Source organism: Callospermophilus lateralis, chromosome 16, assembly GCF_048772815.1.
Source record: "Callospermophilus lateralis isolate mCalLat2 chromosome 16, mCalLat2.hap1, whole genome shotgun sequence".
Lineage (NCBI taxonomy): Eukaryota > Metazoa > Chordata > Mammalia > Rodentia > Sciuridae > Callospermophilus > Callospermophilus lateralis.
In genome coordinates this window covers 67,000,455-67,015,251 of record NC_135320.1, presented here as the reverse complement: position 1 = coordinate 67,015,251, position 14,797 = coordinate 67,000,455, and the positions used below count along the sequence as shown (strand labels likewise).

The 14,797-nt window shown below is 30.0% G+C and overlaps 1 protein-coding gene across 3 annotated transcripts in view; it reads left to right on the top strand.

The window, feature by feature from the left end:
- Window positions 1–14,797, top strand: part of Csmd3 (CUB and Sushi multiple domains 3) — a 1,108,856-nt gene that overhangs the window by 143,581 nt on the left and 950,478 nt on the right. For all 3 annotated transcript variants that reach the window (XM_076835404.2, XM_076835403.2, XM_076835402.2), the window contains exon 3: window positions 10,137–10,249. In XM_076835404.2, coding sequence (XP_076691519.2) covers window positions 10,137–10,249 — 113 coding nt within the window. The remainder of the gene's footprint in view (window positions 1–10,136; window positions 10,250–14,797) is intronic.

Sequence of the window (14,797 nt, the reverse complement as noted above, 5' to 3'; positions counted from 1 at the left end):
GTGTCTGTATGAAAGTATATGGTATCCTCATGAAAAATCTTTTGTCATTGCCAGGTGTGGTAGCACACTCCTGTAATCCCAGTGGCTCAGGAGGCTGAGACAGGAGGATCATAAATTGAAAGCTAGTCTCAGCAACTAAGCAAGGCCTTAAAGCAACTTAGTGAGACTCTGTCTCTAAAATCCCTGTTAGAAAAAAAAAAAAAAATTCAAACATAAAGCTTGATTCAAACTTAACTTTTTTAGCAATAAGTATTTATTCTAATGTGAAAAATCTAAAGCAAATAATTACCAATAGACCAATGCCAATGACTATTTGTAGTGAAAATTTTAAAAGATACTTATTTACATTCTCATTTTTAAGGTGTTTCTACTTATATGTCATGAACAAAATTAAAATGATAGCATAATCCAAAGAAAACATTTGGCTTTTGGTTTTTTGAGATAGACTTATTTCATTTAGCATGATATTTCACCATTTACCTGCAATTGCCATGATTTCTTTCTTCTTTAAGGCTGAGTAATATTTCATTGTGTATGTATACCACATTTTCTTTATCCATTCATATGTTAAAGGATATCTAGATTGGTTTCATAGTTTGGCTATTACCATATTGAGCTGCTATAAACATTGATGTGGCTCTGACACTATAGTATGCTGATTTTAAGTCCTTTCAGTAAAAACTGAGGTGTGGGATAGCTGAGTCAAATGGTGGTTCCATTCCAAGCTTCTCAAGAATCTCCATACTGTTTCAGAGTGATTGCACCAATTTGAAGTTCCACTAGCAATATAAGAGTGTTTCCTTTTCCTCCACATCTTTGTCAACATTTATCATTACTTGATAATTGCCATTCTGCCTGGAGTGAGATGGAATCTTAGATTTGATTTGCATTTCTCCAATTGCTAGAGATATTGAACATTATTTCATATATTTGTTGATCAATTGTATTTCTTCTTCTTCTTTTGTGAAGTTTCTGTTCAGTTCCTTTGCCCATTTATTGATTGGATTATTGGGGTTTTTTTGCACATAAATGGAGAGGAAGGCAGGGGATACAGGGATAGGAAGGATAATAGAATGAGTCAGACTGGTGTAATTCCATATCATGTACAATCAGAAGAATGAGAAGTTATAGTTCATACATGTATGACGTGTCCAAAGGCATTCTACTGTTATGTATAAGTAATTAAAATCAATAATAAAATAATAGCACAATCTTTTAAGCAAAATATACATCAGGTTTAGTAATTAGCATTTCTTTACCTTATTACTGTTCATGTGGTCTAGGTATTGTATTATTATTTTCAATAAAAAAATTTATACTTTTTATAATTATCCTCAATTTATTATGGGGCCTATGTAATTGCACTGAAGGAGAATAATATAGAAATTGTAGAAATAGTTTATTCTTACATAGTGTGAAATGAGAACAAAAAAATCTATGCTCTGTTTTTATGCAATGTAATACTTATTAATTCATATTTTACATATCTAAGTACACAAGTAAGTAGCATAAGAATCTCAAAACCTTTCTATATTTTTTAGTTTAAATATTACATTTTCATAATTAGTCTGCCTCAAATACAGCAGATACATTATGAATTATGTAATGACATAGGTTGTAAGGGTAAATCCTTTAATGTTTGGAAAAAATGAACAAAATTCACACTTCTAGTGTATACATATTTTAAATGCATAGATTAAATAAGACAAAATGTGCTACATTTATATAAGCATTATTTCAAATAATACTCTAAAAAGGACTCTGGGATAATTCCTACTATCAACTTTGTCTTATTCCTAGTTTATTATGATGAAGTCACCACTTGCCCAATGTCAAATTCCTATTAAGTAAGTAATAACATTTTTTACAATTATATATGCCAGGATACAAAGTCATGGTTTTCAACATAACTGTCTCTCAAAATCTTCAAACATTAGAAAGATGTTTAATAATAGGTAAATGCAAAGTGAGGACACTTAAAAACAGATTCAAATGTCTGACAATTAATTAATTGCCCAGTATAACTTCCCTTATTTTGAGTGTTCTCAAAAGTTCAAATACTGAAAATTATGGTCACTTGTATTCTTAAAGATAAATTACTCCATGAATTAAAAAAAAAGAAAGAAAGGAAAATGAGACATTAAGGTGGTTTTGAAGAATTCACAGAAGAAAGTAAAGGGATTGAAATGCTTTCTTTTTGAACAAATTGTTTGGCTCTATATTTCATAGATCCAGATATAATGTTAACCTTGAAAACCAAAAACCAATGACTGGAAAGAATGATTTATGATAGCAGGGTACCTCTAGATATAGTGAGATAAGGGTATTCTCAATTTCTGTTTTTAAAATAAGGAAAGGTTTTCTCCATGGCATAATGGTTTTATAGTCTATGGAAGGAAGGAAGGACAGAAACAGGGAGTGAGTGAGGGAAGGAAGAAAGGAAATATTTCAAATAGGAACATATTTAATTAAAAAATTCTAAGCTTAAGACTAGGACATGAAGTTTAGAAAGAACCTTCTCTAACTTTCAGGAAATCAGGAGTTTGAAGGAATTGGGAAGAAAAAAAAAACACCACTAATGAGCTCATTTCTTTGCATAACCAAAATGGTGGTTTTGAATAAAATATCTGGTGATCAAATGGGAAAAAAAAATCAGCTTTAACCCTGAAAAAGCCCATGCACCTACTCATGAAGACATACCAATGGCTTATACTTGTATTCACATCCTAAAAGTTATGAAAGTGTCTTCATTGGTATAATCTAATGGGGAATACTGTTGGTAATGAGAGGTATTCTGGCAAAAGAAGCTTCAATACCATATGGAGAAAGGAGCGGAAATGAATACTGGTTGCCTACCTTTCTATCTTTATTTATAATATAGCTATCTACCCCAATATCTATCAAAATCCACTTCTATACCTCCACTTTTATATCAACATCTATACCCAGCACATGTTTCTAATGTGATGAACTCACCTTGCCCACACAAGATGCTTTTTCTGGGATTTCATAATCATGCATGACTTCTTGACAAGTCTAGAAATGCATCAATATGTGATTTTGTCATTATGTAAACATCATAGAGTAGTACTTCCAGAAACTCTTGGATGGTATGCCTACTATACATTAGGCTACTGGTTTATAGTCTGTTAACATACTAAATATTGTATGCATGATTTATTCCCTGGAGATAAACAATTCTTTACATAACAGCTTCTTCCCATGATTTCCCCATTCAGTTTGACATTAAATGGGTTAATGTTGTGTTTAAGCAGAGAATTCCTTGTAAATCCCTGCCTTAATTTTTAAGAGCTGTCAAACCAAAGTACAATAAGATAATATATATCCAAAAATCTTACTGTGAATAATGAGCAATCACTGTGAGAATGCTGGTGTTATTATACAATTTATTTTAGCACTAGCATACCACAGAATGTAGACGAAAGAGCAATGGATTTTTAGACATAGCACTAATAATCTAACATTTAATGACTATTTGGGGGGGGGTCTAGAAATTACATAAGACTATGTAACATAATTTTTTTATTTAACATTAATAAAAGCTTGGAATTTTGGTAATATTTCTACTTTTTTAATTTTTAATTTTTTTAGTTGTTGATGGACCTTCAATTTATTTATTTGTATGTGGTGCTGAGAATAGAACCCAGTGTCTCACACATGCTAGGCAAGCATGTTACCACTGAGCCACAAACCCAGCCCCTCCACTTTTATCTTAACATCAAATACTCCTCTCACTCTTCCTTACTCACTTTCTTCCTCGTTTTCCCCCTTCTCTCTCTTCCTTTTTCATTTTCCCTCCATATCTATTTTTCTATCATGTCATTACAAACAGTAGCATGCTATGAAATTTAAATTTAAGATTATTTTTTATAATCATTCCTTTTTTCTTGAGAAAATTTAAAACTTGTAATCACCTGATAGATATATTACAATACATTTATTATACATATGTATCTGTATTCATGCATACGCATTACATATATTATAAATATATATATATTTAAAAGTTCTTTGATTAGCCTGTTAGAGATAATATAGACCAAGTCTTTCTTGATTCTCAAGTCTTCCAGAATTAACATCTTACAGTGAAAAATCAAATAAACATATTTAAGTAAACAGGTATCATTCTTATTTATCAACATTGATAATTTAAGGTTTTATATCACATTAAGCTATAATATGGCATATTAACTCTTATGAATTAGAGAATTTTTTTTATGAACAACCTATTATTTAAGGACCATATGCACTGACATTTTAAATGGCTTTCTTGTGATTTCAATTTCTATCAATTGTGTATTAATTGCCAAATACTTATTTTAGTACTTTTCATGTTCATAATTGATATAAAGTCAATTGTTTAATTCTTCTTGTAAGTAGTTACTTATTGCAGTAGGGACATTATTAATAATTTTAAATCTTTATAAGAAAAATGGTACAAAGATATTTTCATGCAAAATTAAGAATAACAACTATTAAAATTGCATGCTCTAAATGTTTGATTGTTGATATATATAACAAAGAGCTTTTGATGAGTCTCTTCCCCAGTAAAACATAAAATGCAAAGATATAGTTGGGTATGTATGTCCAAATAAAGAGAAGGAAAAATACACATTATCAGCTAGAAACTATTAAATAAAAGATGAAAAGAATAATCCAACACATTGTACCAACTTGTCAGATGAGGTAGTATTCTGGAAGAATAGCCTTAGACTAGACCTGGTCCATGACAAAATATTCACGAAAAAAATGAAATATGAAATATACAGGAAATGCTATGAATTTTTCATGAAGGTAGGTGAATTATCCTTTAATCTCAATTTATGTGCATTTTAAAAAGCCAATTTTCTGGTAAAATAAATTTGTGATTGTTACAACTACACAAAACAAAGTTTCTGCTTAGCAAAATGAATGCATTTCAACCCTTTTTAGCTGATTTCTTCCCACTCAATTTTAAACCTTTAATAGAAACTAATATGTGCAGGAAATTTATATTTCTTTACTCTAGGGCATACCTGATATATTTTAGCAAGGGTGAAATATCTTTGCTAATTACTGATATTTTTAAAGGTATCAATAACTGCATTCAGACAATGGTTCCCCTTTACCTTCTTCATCTTTAATTGCATGACTATATAATCATGATCTAGTCTTTGTTATTCTCAACTACTTAAAGTTAGGTGGTGGGTAAAATGATGTTCTTAACTATTGCACACATTTGTCAAGAAACTTCTGAGTTTATGTAGAAATAAAGGTGAATTAGAAGTGCATTTGGTTTCCATAGAAAAATCATCTCCCTCTTGGGAAAATCACACTGAGAAAAGAAATAGATTGGAGTTGGAAGTTATGGGTTTGTATTTTTGCTTCACTCCCTACCAGCTATATCAATCTGAACAATTTGCTGGTCACTCTGAGCTGTCAGTTCAACTGCAAGTCAGAGAAAATATGGTTGCACTCTTGTACACTTTTCAAAGAAACAAAATGTCATCCGCTGTGCAATTTCATCATGCATAAGTATAAAAGAAAAAGAATGACTATTGTAATAATAATCACCATAGATACAAAACACAAAATTCACCAATATCTGAATAAGTACAAATGACAAATGGAAAATATTAACCATAAAATATTATGAATTTCAATTTAGAAAATGCAAATACAGGTGAAATGTACATGTGTGTATGTGTGTATGTGTGTATTTAACTATACGCATATACTTACAAAACACGCAAACATGTTATAGCAGTATTATTTATAAAAAATCCAAAGAAAAAAGTTTCCCCAACACATATAGTGGATAGAAGTATATTCAGAAAATGGAATTGCATAGGGCAATGAGTCAGAGTTGTGGTCGTCTTTAAGGAGGAGTAGGATAGTAATGAACAAGGGTAACTAAACAGTCGTTTAGTATTACAGGCAATGTTTTATTTCTTGACCTGAAACATGTTCAGTTTGTGGTAATTCACCAGTCTTTAAACTTTTTTTATTCATTTAAATTTGTACGGATGTTATAGTTCATTGAACATATTAAAAACAAAAGACAAAGTTTTTAAAATAAGATTATAAATCTATATGTTATTCACACACACATATACACTAGATAAATATAATATAACCCAAGTATATTCTGGTTATAAGTAACATATCTAAAAACTGAGGATACCAAAGTTTGAAGATAAAAAGATGTGTCATCCCAATTCTAATAAATAAATGTTGAGGATATATATATGTATATATAGATAGATAGATAGATAGATAGATAGATAGAAATAGATATAGATATAACCTTCTTACAAGATAAAGATTAAGGTGATATCATTATTACAAATAATTTTTTGAATTTTCAAATTATAAGGAATTATAATTTGAACTTTTATGCACATAATAATGTAGCCCCAAAACATTTTAGATGGATATAAGTATAAGGAAAAAGATAAAAAATTCAAAATTATGTTGAGAATTTTTTTCACATTCTTTTCAGTAGAGGAAAATCAGAGTCAAAAGTACAGTCAGCTTAGAAACTATTTGAATATAATAAGTTTATCTTAAGTATATATTGAACATCATGGCTAAACAATCCAAATAGTCATTATGAGTGGTAGAATAATGGTCTTAGAGAAATGGTCCCCCCAGTCCTTCTGAATCTGTCTATCACTTGGTATAAGGAACTCTGCAGGTGAAATGAAGGTTATAGATGTTAAAATACAAAGGTATTTGAATTATCCATTTAGGCATAATATAATTGCTTGAGCACTTAAAAGCAGAAATATTTCTTCACTTGGAGGCAGAAATTGCATAATCAACAGTATAGAGATGAGGCAAAAAGGGAGGACAGAGATATTTGAAGAATAAAAATAACTTCCCTTGCTGACTCTGAAGATGGAGGAATAAATGCAGGCAATCTCTAGAAGGCAAAAATAATTTCAATTCAATGGGCAGCAAGAAGAAAGAGACTTTAATCCTACAATTGCATGAAACTGAATTCTGACACCAGTCTCATAAGCTTTGAAGACATAGCCAGAGACTGTAGCAAGCAATTCAACCCTTTAATTTTAGCCCTGTGAGACTCTAATCAGAGAATCTGCTAGGTTATGCTTTTCCTACAATTACATAACTGTGAGGTAATAATGGATGTTAAGTTTGCAGTAACTTGGGCCAGGAATAAAAAAAATAATACGACAATTATTTATAAGAGAATCGGGTACATAATAAAAATTTACAATATTTGGCCCATAAAACAACTTTCAATAAATTTCAAATATTAAATCAATGCTAAGAAATATGTTATCTTACTATAATGCAAATAAGATGTGCATTGGTAACAAAATATAAATACAGGTAAACCATATGCTCATAATTTAAGAGATATACCTCTCACCATGGGCCAGAAAAGTTACAAATAAATTTGGAAAATGATTTTATTATGTACCTTGGAGGATGTATTTTGTGTAGCAAGAAAAAGAAAATTAAAAATTTTAAATGCTTATGTATACTACAGTCTAGAGAAACTGATACAAAAATATGTAAGAGATATGTGTTAAGAGGGGTATATTACAAGGATGTTGATGGAAACACACATTATAAATAAGCAAAATGTGCATTATCAGTAGACTGAATTAACAAATGGTAGTGTGTGTGTGTGTGTGTGTGTGTGTGTGTGTGTGTACACACACACAATGGATTCTTACACAGCAGTTGCCCTCAAAATATGGTCCATAGATCCCTGAATGTCCTGAGACATCTTTAAGTGGTCTTCAAGGCCAAATCATTTCCATACAATACTGAAATATCATTTGCCTTTTCCACTGTATTGACATTTATCTTCAAGGTACAAAAATAATGAAGGGTAAAACTGGTTGGTTATGCATGAGCAAAACCTATATAGCAGCCTCAAACTACACCTAGTCATTAGTCATATGTTTTATTCTACACACAGTACAAAAAAGAAAAAAAAACATCCAGTTGTACTTAAAAATATCCTTGTTGAAGCTGTAAGCAATTATTTATTTCATTAAATCTTTATAGTACTCTTTAATGACTAGTGTGACTAAACAGGAAATAGTCATAAAACTCTCAAAACATGATTGTTGTCTAAAGGAGAAACATTACATATTTGTTTAAATTGTCAGCAAAATAGCCACTATTTTCAGAGAACACAATTTTTACCGAAAATAAGGACTGAGAAGTAAGCTGTAGTAATTTGCACTTGGGTATTTGATATATATTTTCTCACATTGTATTTTCTCCAATAAAAATAAAGCCCTAGTTTGACATGTCAAGTTATGATTTATTGTCAATAACAAATCTAAACTTTTGAGAAAAAATAAGATGGAAAATTTTAGTCAAACGTCAGTCTACCACTTAACCTTTACAGCTTCCCCACATTTAAATATTTCTGAAGAGATCAGTAGCAATACAAATAAATGTACCTGAGTAACTTAGCAAGACTCTTTCTTAAGATAAAAAAGGGTTGGGAATATAGCTTTGTGGAATAGACCTCAAGGGTCAATTCAAAAAACTGAAAAAAAACCAGTGATTTTTTTAAAAAAATATTGTCTCATGAAATATAATCAACATTTGGAAAAGCTCTATAACTTGGGGAACCATCATTTTCAATGACTGATGTATAATGGTTAAAAAATGCAAAAGTTAAGAAAATCCATTACAAGGGCAAAATGAACCAATGGATTTTAATGTTACAGAGTACAAAGTATTAAAAGACTTCTTCTTCCAATTATGTATCTAAGTGAGACCAGATAATGTTCATATTTATCAACTAAAATTGGATATTGCAAAATATTGAACAACGTAGATATGAGAATCTGAGTGTTTTCTATTAAGCCAGATATTAGAGTCACAAAAATACAATGCTGTCTTCTCACTTTTGTTTTTGACATAGTTATTTCTTATTAAAATATCTTTTATTTCAACATGTAATGGACTTATTCTGGATATTTACAAGTTAAGCAATAAATTCACACTCATTTTTTTCTGCTTTAAATTTAAAAGGGTAATGTTGATAGTCTATAAAATTTCTTTGGGGTTATCAATAATTTTTTAGAATGTAAGAAGACCTCAGAAAAACAAACTTGAGGAAAACAAATACAGCAATTAAAATATATGGTAATTTCAGGATGAATTTATCCTACCTATATAGTATTAGGTAAAAAAGCAAATATGTTAAAAATAGTATAATTTCATAGTATATAATTTTTATTTACATTTTAATAAGTAAAATAATATAAAAATTATAAATTTAAAAAATGTTAAAAAAATCAAAATGTGATTCATGTAAAAGTCAAAAGTTTTATTTTTATTAGCTTTCAGAAAATTTAGATCTCATGTATATACATTTTTCTTTTAATATTTCTGTTGAACACTATAAAAACTTTTAATTGTAAAGCACTTTTCATATCATTCAAACTTGTATCTATATGCAATAAATTATTAGGAAAATAGGTAACACTAGAGGCAAAAATATAATGAGAATATTTGTTATATAAATATGTGAAATATTAACCAATGTCTAATTTTCAGCTATTCACTTAAATAGCACTTACTTTAATTTTAGGAAAAAGTGATAAAAGCAAATCCCTTTTTATTTGTAAGTATTTCAGTTTCAAGATTTTATATTTAGGTCACATCTTCCTTCATTCTAAAATTTAAATATTTTCCATCTCCCTTCTTTCTCTCCATATATAGATACATACATAGATAAATAGATATATAGCAATTAATATAATTTTAAACCATCAGAATAATTCGCTTGACAAGAATTTCTTCTAAATGCTCTGTTGTTAAAATTAATGACATAAAATACGATCATATATTCTCATAATTCCTCATTTCCAAAGTTTTGAATTAATCAAGATTTCATATAGATGATATATGTGATAGATATTTTAAATATCAACACACACATGTGTACATAAATTAATGCATTTTCATATATAATTATAGTGATTACTTTTGATGAGTGTCTTCTAAATGTAATAAACACACCCATCTATTTTTCCATAAAGCTTAAGTGTTTAATAACATGACTGTTAATTCTCCTCACATTCTATTAGATAAAATGCCTATGTCACTGACAATTAATTCAATTTTGTTTTTAGGTTAACGGGATTCCATCTGCCACCACCAGTGACAAGTACCAAATCTGTGTTCTCACTACGTTTGACCAGTGATTTTGCGGTTAGCGCACATGGGTTTAAAGTATATTATGAAGGTAAGTGATGATAATATAAAAGGAACCACTTCCCAGTTTAATGTAGACAAAACCGGAACTCTTCAAGAGTATCAGTGGAAGAAGAATCAACATGAAGGAGAAAGAATTCATATGGTTATCTCTAATATTGTCACAAGATTCACTTTCATTAATGCTAAATATAGTTAGTGGACTTTGTTGTTTCATATCACTCACTGTGCCTAAACATAGGAACATCTTGACCTTGAATTTTCTTCAGCTATGAGACCATGAATTACTACAGGGTTAGGCAGTAACAGAAAGGATTGGAATGTGAAAGTGAAAGGAAAGTAGACCTGATTTGTGATCCAGGTATCATAGAGATTACCTTATTCTTTGCTGTGCTGTGTCTCTCATAAAACTAAGCTCATAAAACTAAAGTTGTTTTTTATCCTTTTCCCCTGGAAGTTTAATACAAGCTTCTTTGGCATTGAAACTTGACCTGAACTGATTGAAACCCATTTATAGTCTTTATTTATGTCTCTTAATATAGACACTGACATATTTCATTATGGAAATAACATTTGATGATGGAGTGGTGTCCCAGGCTGTGCTGAGGGTGTTAAAATATACAGACTCTACAACTTTTATATGTGGAAGATTCTAATGACAAAAAAAAAATCTGTTCCTAAAGGCTTCAGATAGAAATGGACTTTTAATTTTCTTCTGTATGTGATTTACTGATAAATTTTACATTTAATTTAGGAAAAAATCCTTGCTTAATCCCAGTGATATTATATCAAATTTCACTCATCTCTCCAGGACCATATAATCAAAATTCACGTGACCAAACCTAACATTGCCATAAAGAGACATACAAATATAATGGAAGGTGCAGTTACTTAGTAACTTTCTTCATTTTTTATTTTCCCCTTTATTTGGTATGCTGAGGATTAAAGTGCCCCCCCCCCCCCCCCCCGCTCAGGAGTAGTTACTTAAAGCACATAATTTAAAATACAGTCCATTTAATGGTCACATTCTAAAATAATCATAAATAAAATATAAATGTTACAATGTAAATTTTAACATTGTGCATCTGGGGACAGTTATAAACTAAGTTTCATTTTATGTAGTAATATATTTCTCATTAGAAAATACACACTTTCCTAAATAATTGCAGAAAAATATTTCTCAATTTAACATTGCAAATAATGTCATGGACAATAGTTTTGAACACTATTTTGTGCCTAGTACAAGTGTAATTTAGTCTATGAGGGGAAGATATGTTCTGAGTTACTTTCTCCATTATGATAATAATGACTATTAATTTTCTAAGGCATTTTCACAATAGTTGAGTAATTATTTTAAGGTTGGAAACTTAATTCATACATACTCATTACTATAACCACAAAGGTTCAAGTGTAATTTTGGCAATACTGAAGAAGTTAGTAATTTAATAATTTTCTACTAAGGGCTCTTTAGTAGAAAACTTGTATTCATTAAAATATAAAGATAATTTAGGCTAGTTTATTCATTTGGAAAGCACTAAGTATATTGAAAATTTAGTAACATGGCATATGAATCATGATGTCAGCATGTTTTCTGGTTTGGCTGTCATGTTTCATGAGTTCATATTCAAACATATTTTTGTAGCTCCCTATTGTTACTAACATAAACAATATTAAATGTCTGCCCATCCATTCTGCTTTAGGGGAAATGGGTTTATATATTTTCATAAAATTTAAATGTATGTTTGGGATGTCCTAGTTTTAAATATAGGATACTAGCCAACCAGCTATTGAGGAATTGGCCAGCATGCCACAGAATTATAAGATATTGGGTTCTGATATATATATTTTATCATGTATATTAGGTTTATGTTGCTTCAAAAAAAACTACCCAAAATTTAGAAGCTCAACAGGCATGGTAGCACACACCTGTAATTCCACCTGCTCAGGAGGCTGAAGCAGCATGTTTACAAGTTCAAAGCCAGCCTCAGTGACTTAGTGAGGTCCTAAGCAACTAAGGGACACCCTGTCAAAAAAAAAAAAAAAAAAAAAAAAACAAGGGCTGGGGCTGGAGATATTGCTCAGTGATTAAGCACCATTGGGTTCAATCTGTGATACAAAAATAAAAAAAAAGTTCAATATATACAACATATATCATAATTCTGTAAGTGAAAATCTTAGTGGTTTTTGCTAGATTATTTTATCAGTGTCTCATAAAGTTATAATAAAAATGTCAATAGTGTAAGCCTTTATCAGAACGCTAAAAAAAAGAAAAAGAAACCAAACATCAAAAACAAACAAACAAAAATCATTAGACATACAATAGGGTACGAGAAAAAGAAACCAATTACCAAGAAATGAAACAGTCAATAGAAATAAGTGTAGAGATGAGCCTGAAGTTGGAGTCAGCAGAAGGGGTCTTCTTTTTATGAATATTTCTTGGAAAATAAAAGAAAAGGTGATGAAAAATGGGTGAAAAGAATGGATATTTCTCTATTATTTATTTTTTTCAGTACTGGGGGTTGAACCCTGAAGCACTGTATCACTGAACTACATCTCCAGCCTAAGAACAGATACTTCAATAGAGAACTGAAAAATATTTTTAAATAACAAAGTAAACATTTTAGAATAGGATTAGTATATATCCTATTTCCTAGCTCATTCTGGTAGTTGGCAGCATCTAGTTCTTCACAGTTATAGTACTGACATCCTTATTTCCTGCAATCTATCACCTGGAGCCCACCCATATCTCCTACAGGTCTCTTTTGTGTCCATGATCCCTGCATATCTGAGAACCAGCAACTAGTTGGTCCTTCTGAGAATGATATCTCTTGATTTTTCTTTGTAATGCATCTGTACTTCAAGTACTTTCTTCTTTCCCACACCTCTAACTCCAGGTAGAGATCTGTTGGTTTTAAGGATCCATTTGTTTAGCATGGCTCCATCTAAATAATAGAGGTTAATCTTCCTATCTTAAAGTTTTCAACCTTAATTATATCTGCAAAATCTTAATTATATCTGTAAGTTAACATATGTTCCATAAATGATCTTTTTTTTTTTTTGGCTCAGGAGAAGGGTTGTCATTGGCCTACTGCATCATGTGCAAATCTATATAAAAAATTCCAGCAGAAGTAGCTACACACTTACTAAAGCTTTATCCTTGGGTATTAGAATACATGAGGTTTCTATTTATCAGTGATGTTATGATTTCTCAAATTCCAGCACTGGATTGCATGTATCATATTCATCTGAAGAATATACTGAAAAGTAGACAATAGATTTCTTATATATCCTGAATCCAAACCTATAGTATGGCCCAAAACTATGCATCATAATAACAAACTACTGATTCTTAGGTTTCCGAAAAGTATAAGTTCTATGTAGCTATCTTCCTATCCCTGGAAGAGATTAAGACAAACCCAACCAATCTGTTATACAAAGAAGATAACTAAGGAAATATCTGTTGAATCAGTATCACTATAAAGATATTTATTATGGACAAAATATATAACCTAACTAAACTTCATTTTCTCATCTACAATATTGAAGTAATAACTCTCCTTACTTCGTGTGTGTGTGTGTGTGTGTGTGTGTGTGTGTTTGTATTTCTGCATATGATCAATGATTTAATATTTCAAATATGACAGGTCTTTGAGAAAAATATAAGTTAGTCTCACTTAAGGTCCTATGCTGTAAATTCTATCGAATCTTTGATTTAAAGATAACTTCATACACTGAAGTTAATTAAACTTGCAGACGAACAGGAAAACTAAGAATCTGCTTGTACTTATTTGCTGTCAATTGCAAATCAATACTTTTATAAAGTACAAAATAATGCAATTAAATATTGTACCAATGTCAATTTGCTTAAGTTTTTACATGTTCACTCTTGATTTCTATTGTTATTTCATAGTGTACCAGTAAGAAATTTTTCACATAAGCACATTGATCAATGTACCAGTTCTTACTTTTCCCTCCTTAAGTTATCCATAATGAACCATATATTTTATATTTTTGTAAGACAATAAAGAGCAATTCACAATATTGTTCTAAATTACTTTTCTGTGTACCGCATTATGCAATAAATTACTCTTTTCAGGTATTTTTTTCATGTGAAATTCCACATAATATTAATTGATAGCAAATATCAGTATATCGATAACCCCTAGGGATTTTTTTCTTACTAATTTAGGAATCACTTATTGTGGATATAAAGTACAAAATACTTGGACTATATTATAATTATTAATACTATACAAATGATTATCTTATGCCTGATATAATGTATAATTCCAGTATATATCAGATAAACAATTTAATTGATAGGAACAGACTTAAAATAAATAAGAACATAGTCTTAAAAATCACTTGAAACACATCACAATTGTATCATGGTGATTGTTGCATGTACATTAAGCAATGCTTATGACATATAACACAGTAATAACAAAATGCTTACCTTCAACAAATTTGCTATTAAGATATTATTTTCACATTTAACTCAGAAACAAAAATTTGGCTAATAATGCTACTATTACATGATACTTTTTTGGTATTATGTAATAGTAGCATTAACAGTAAC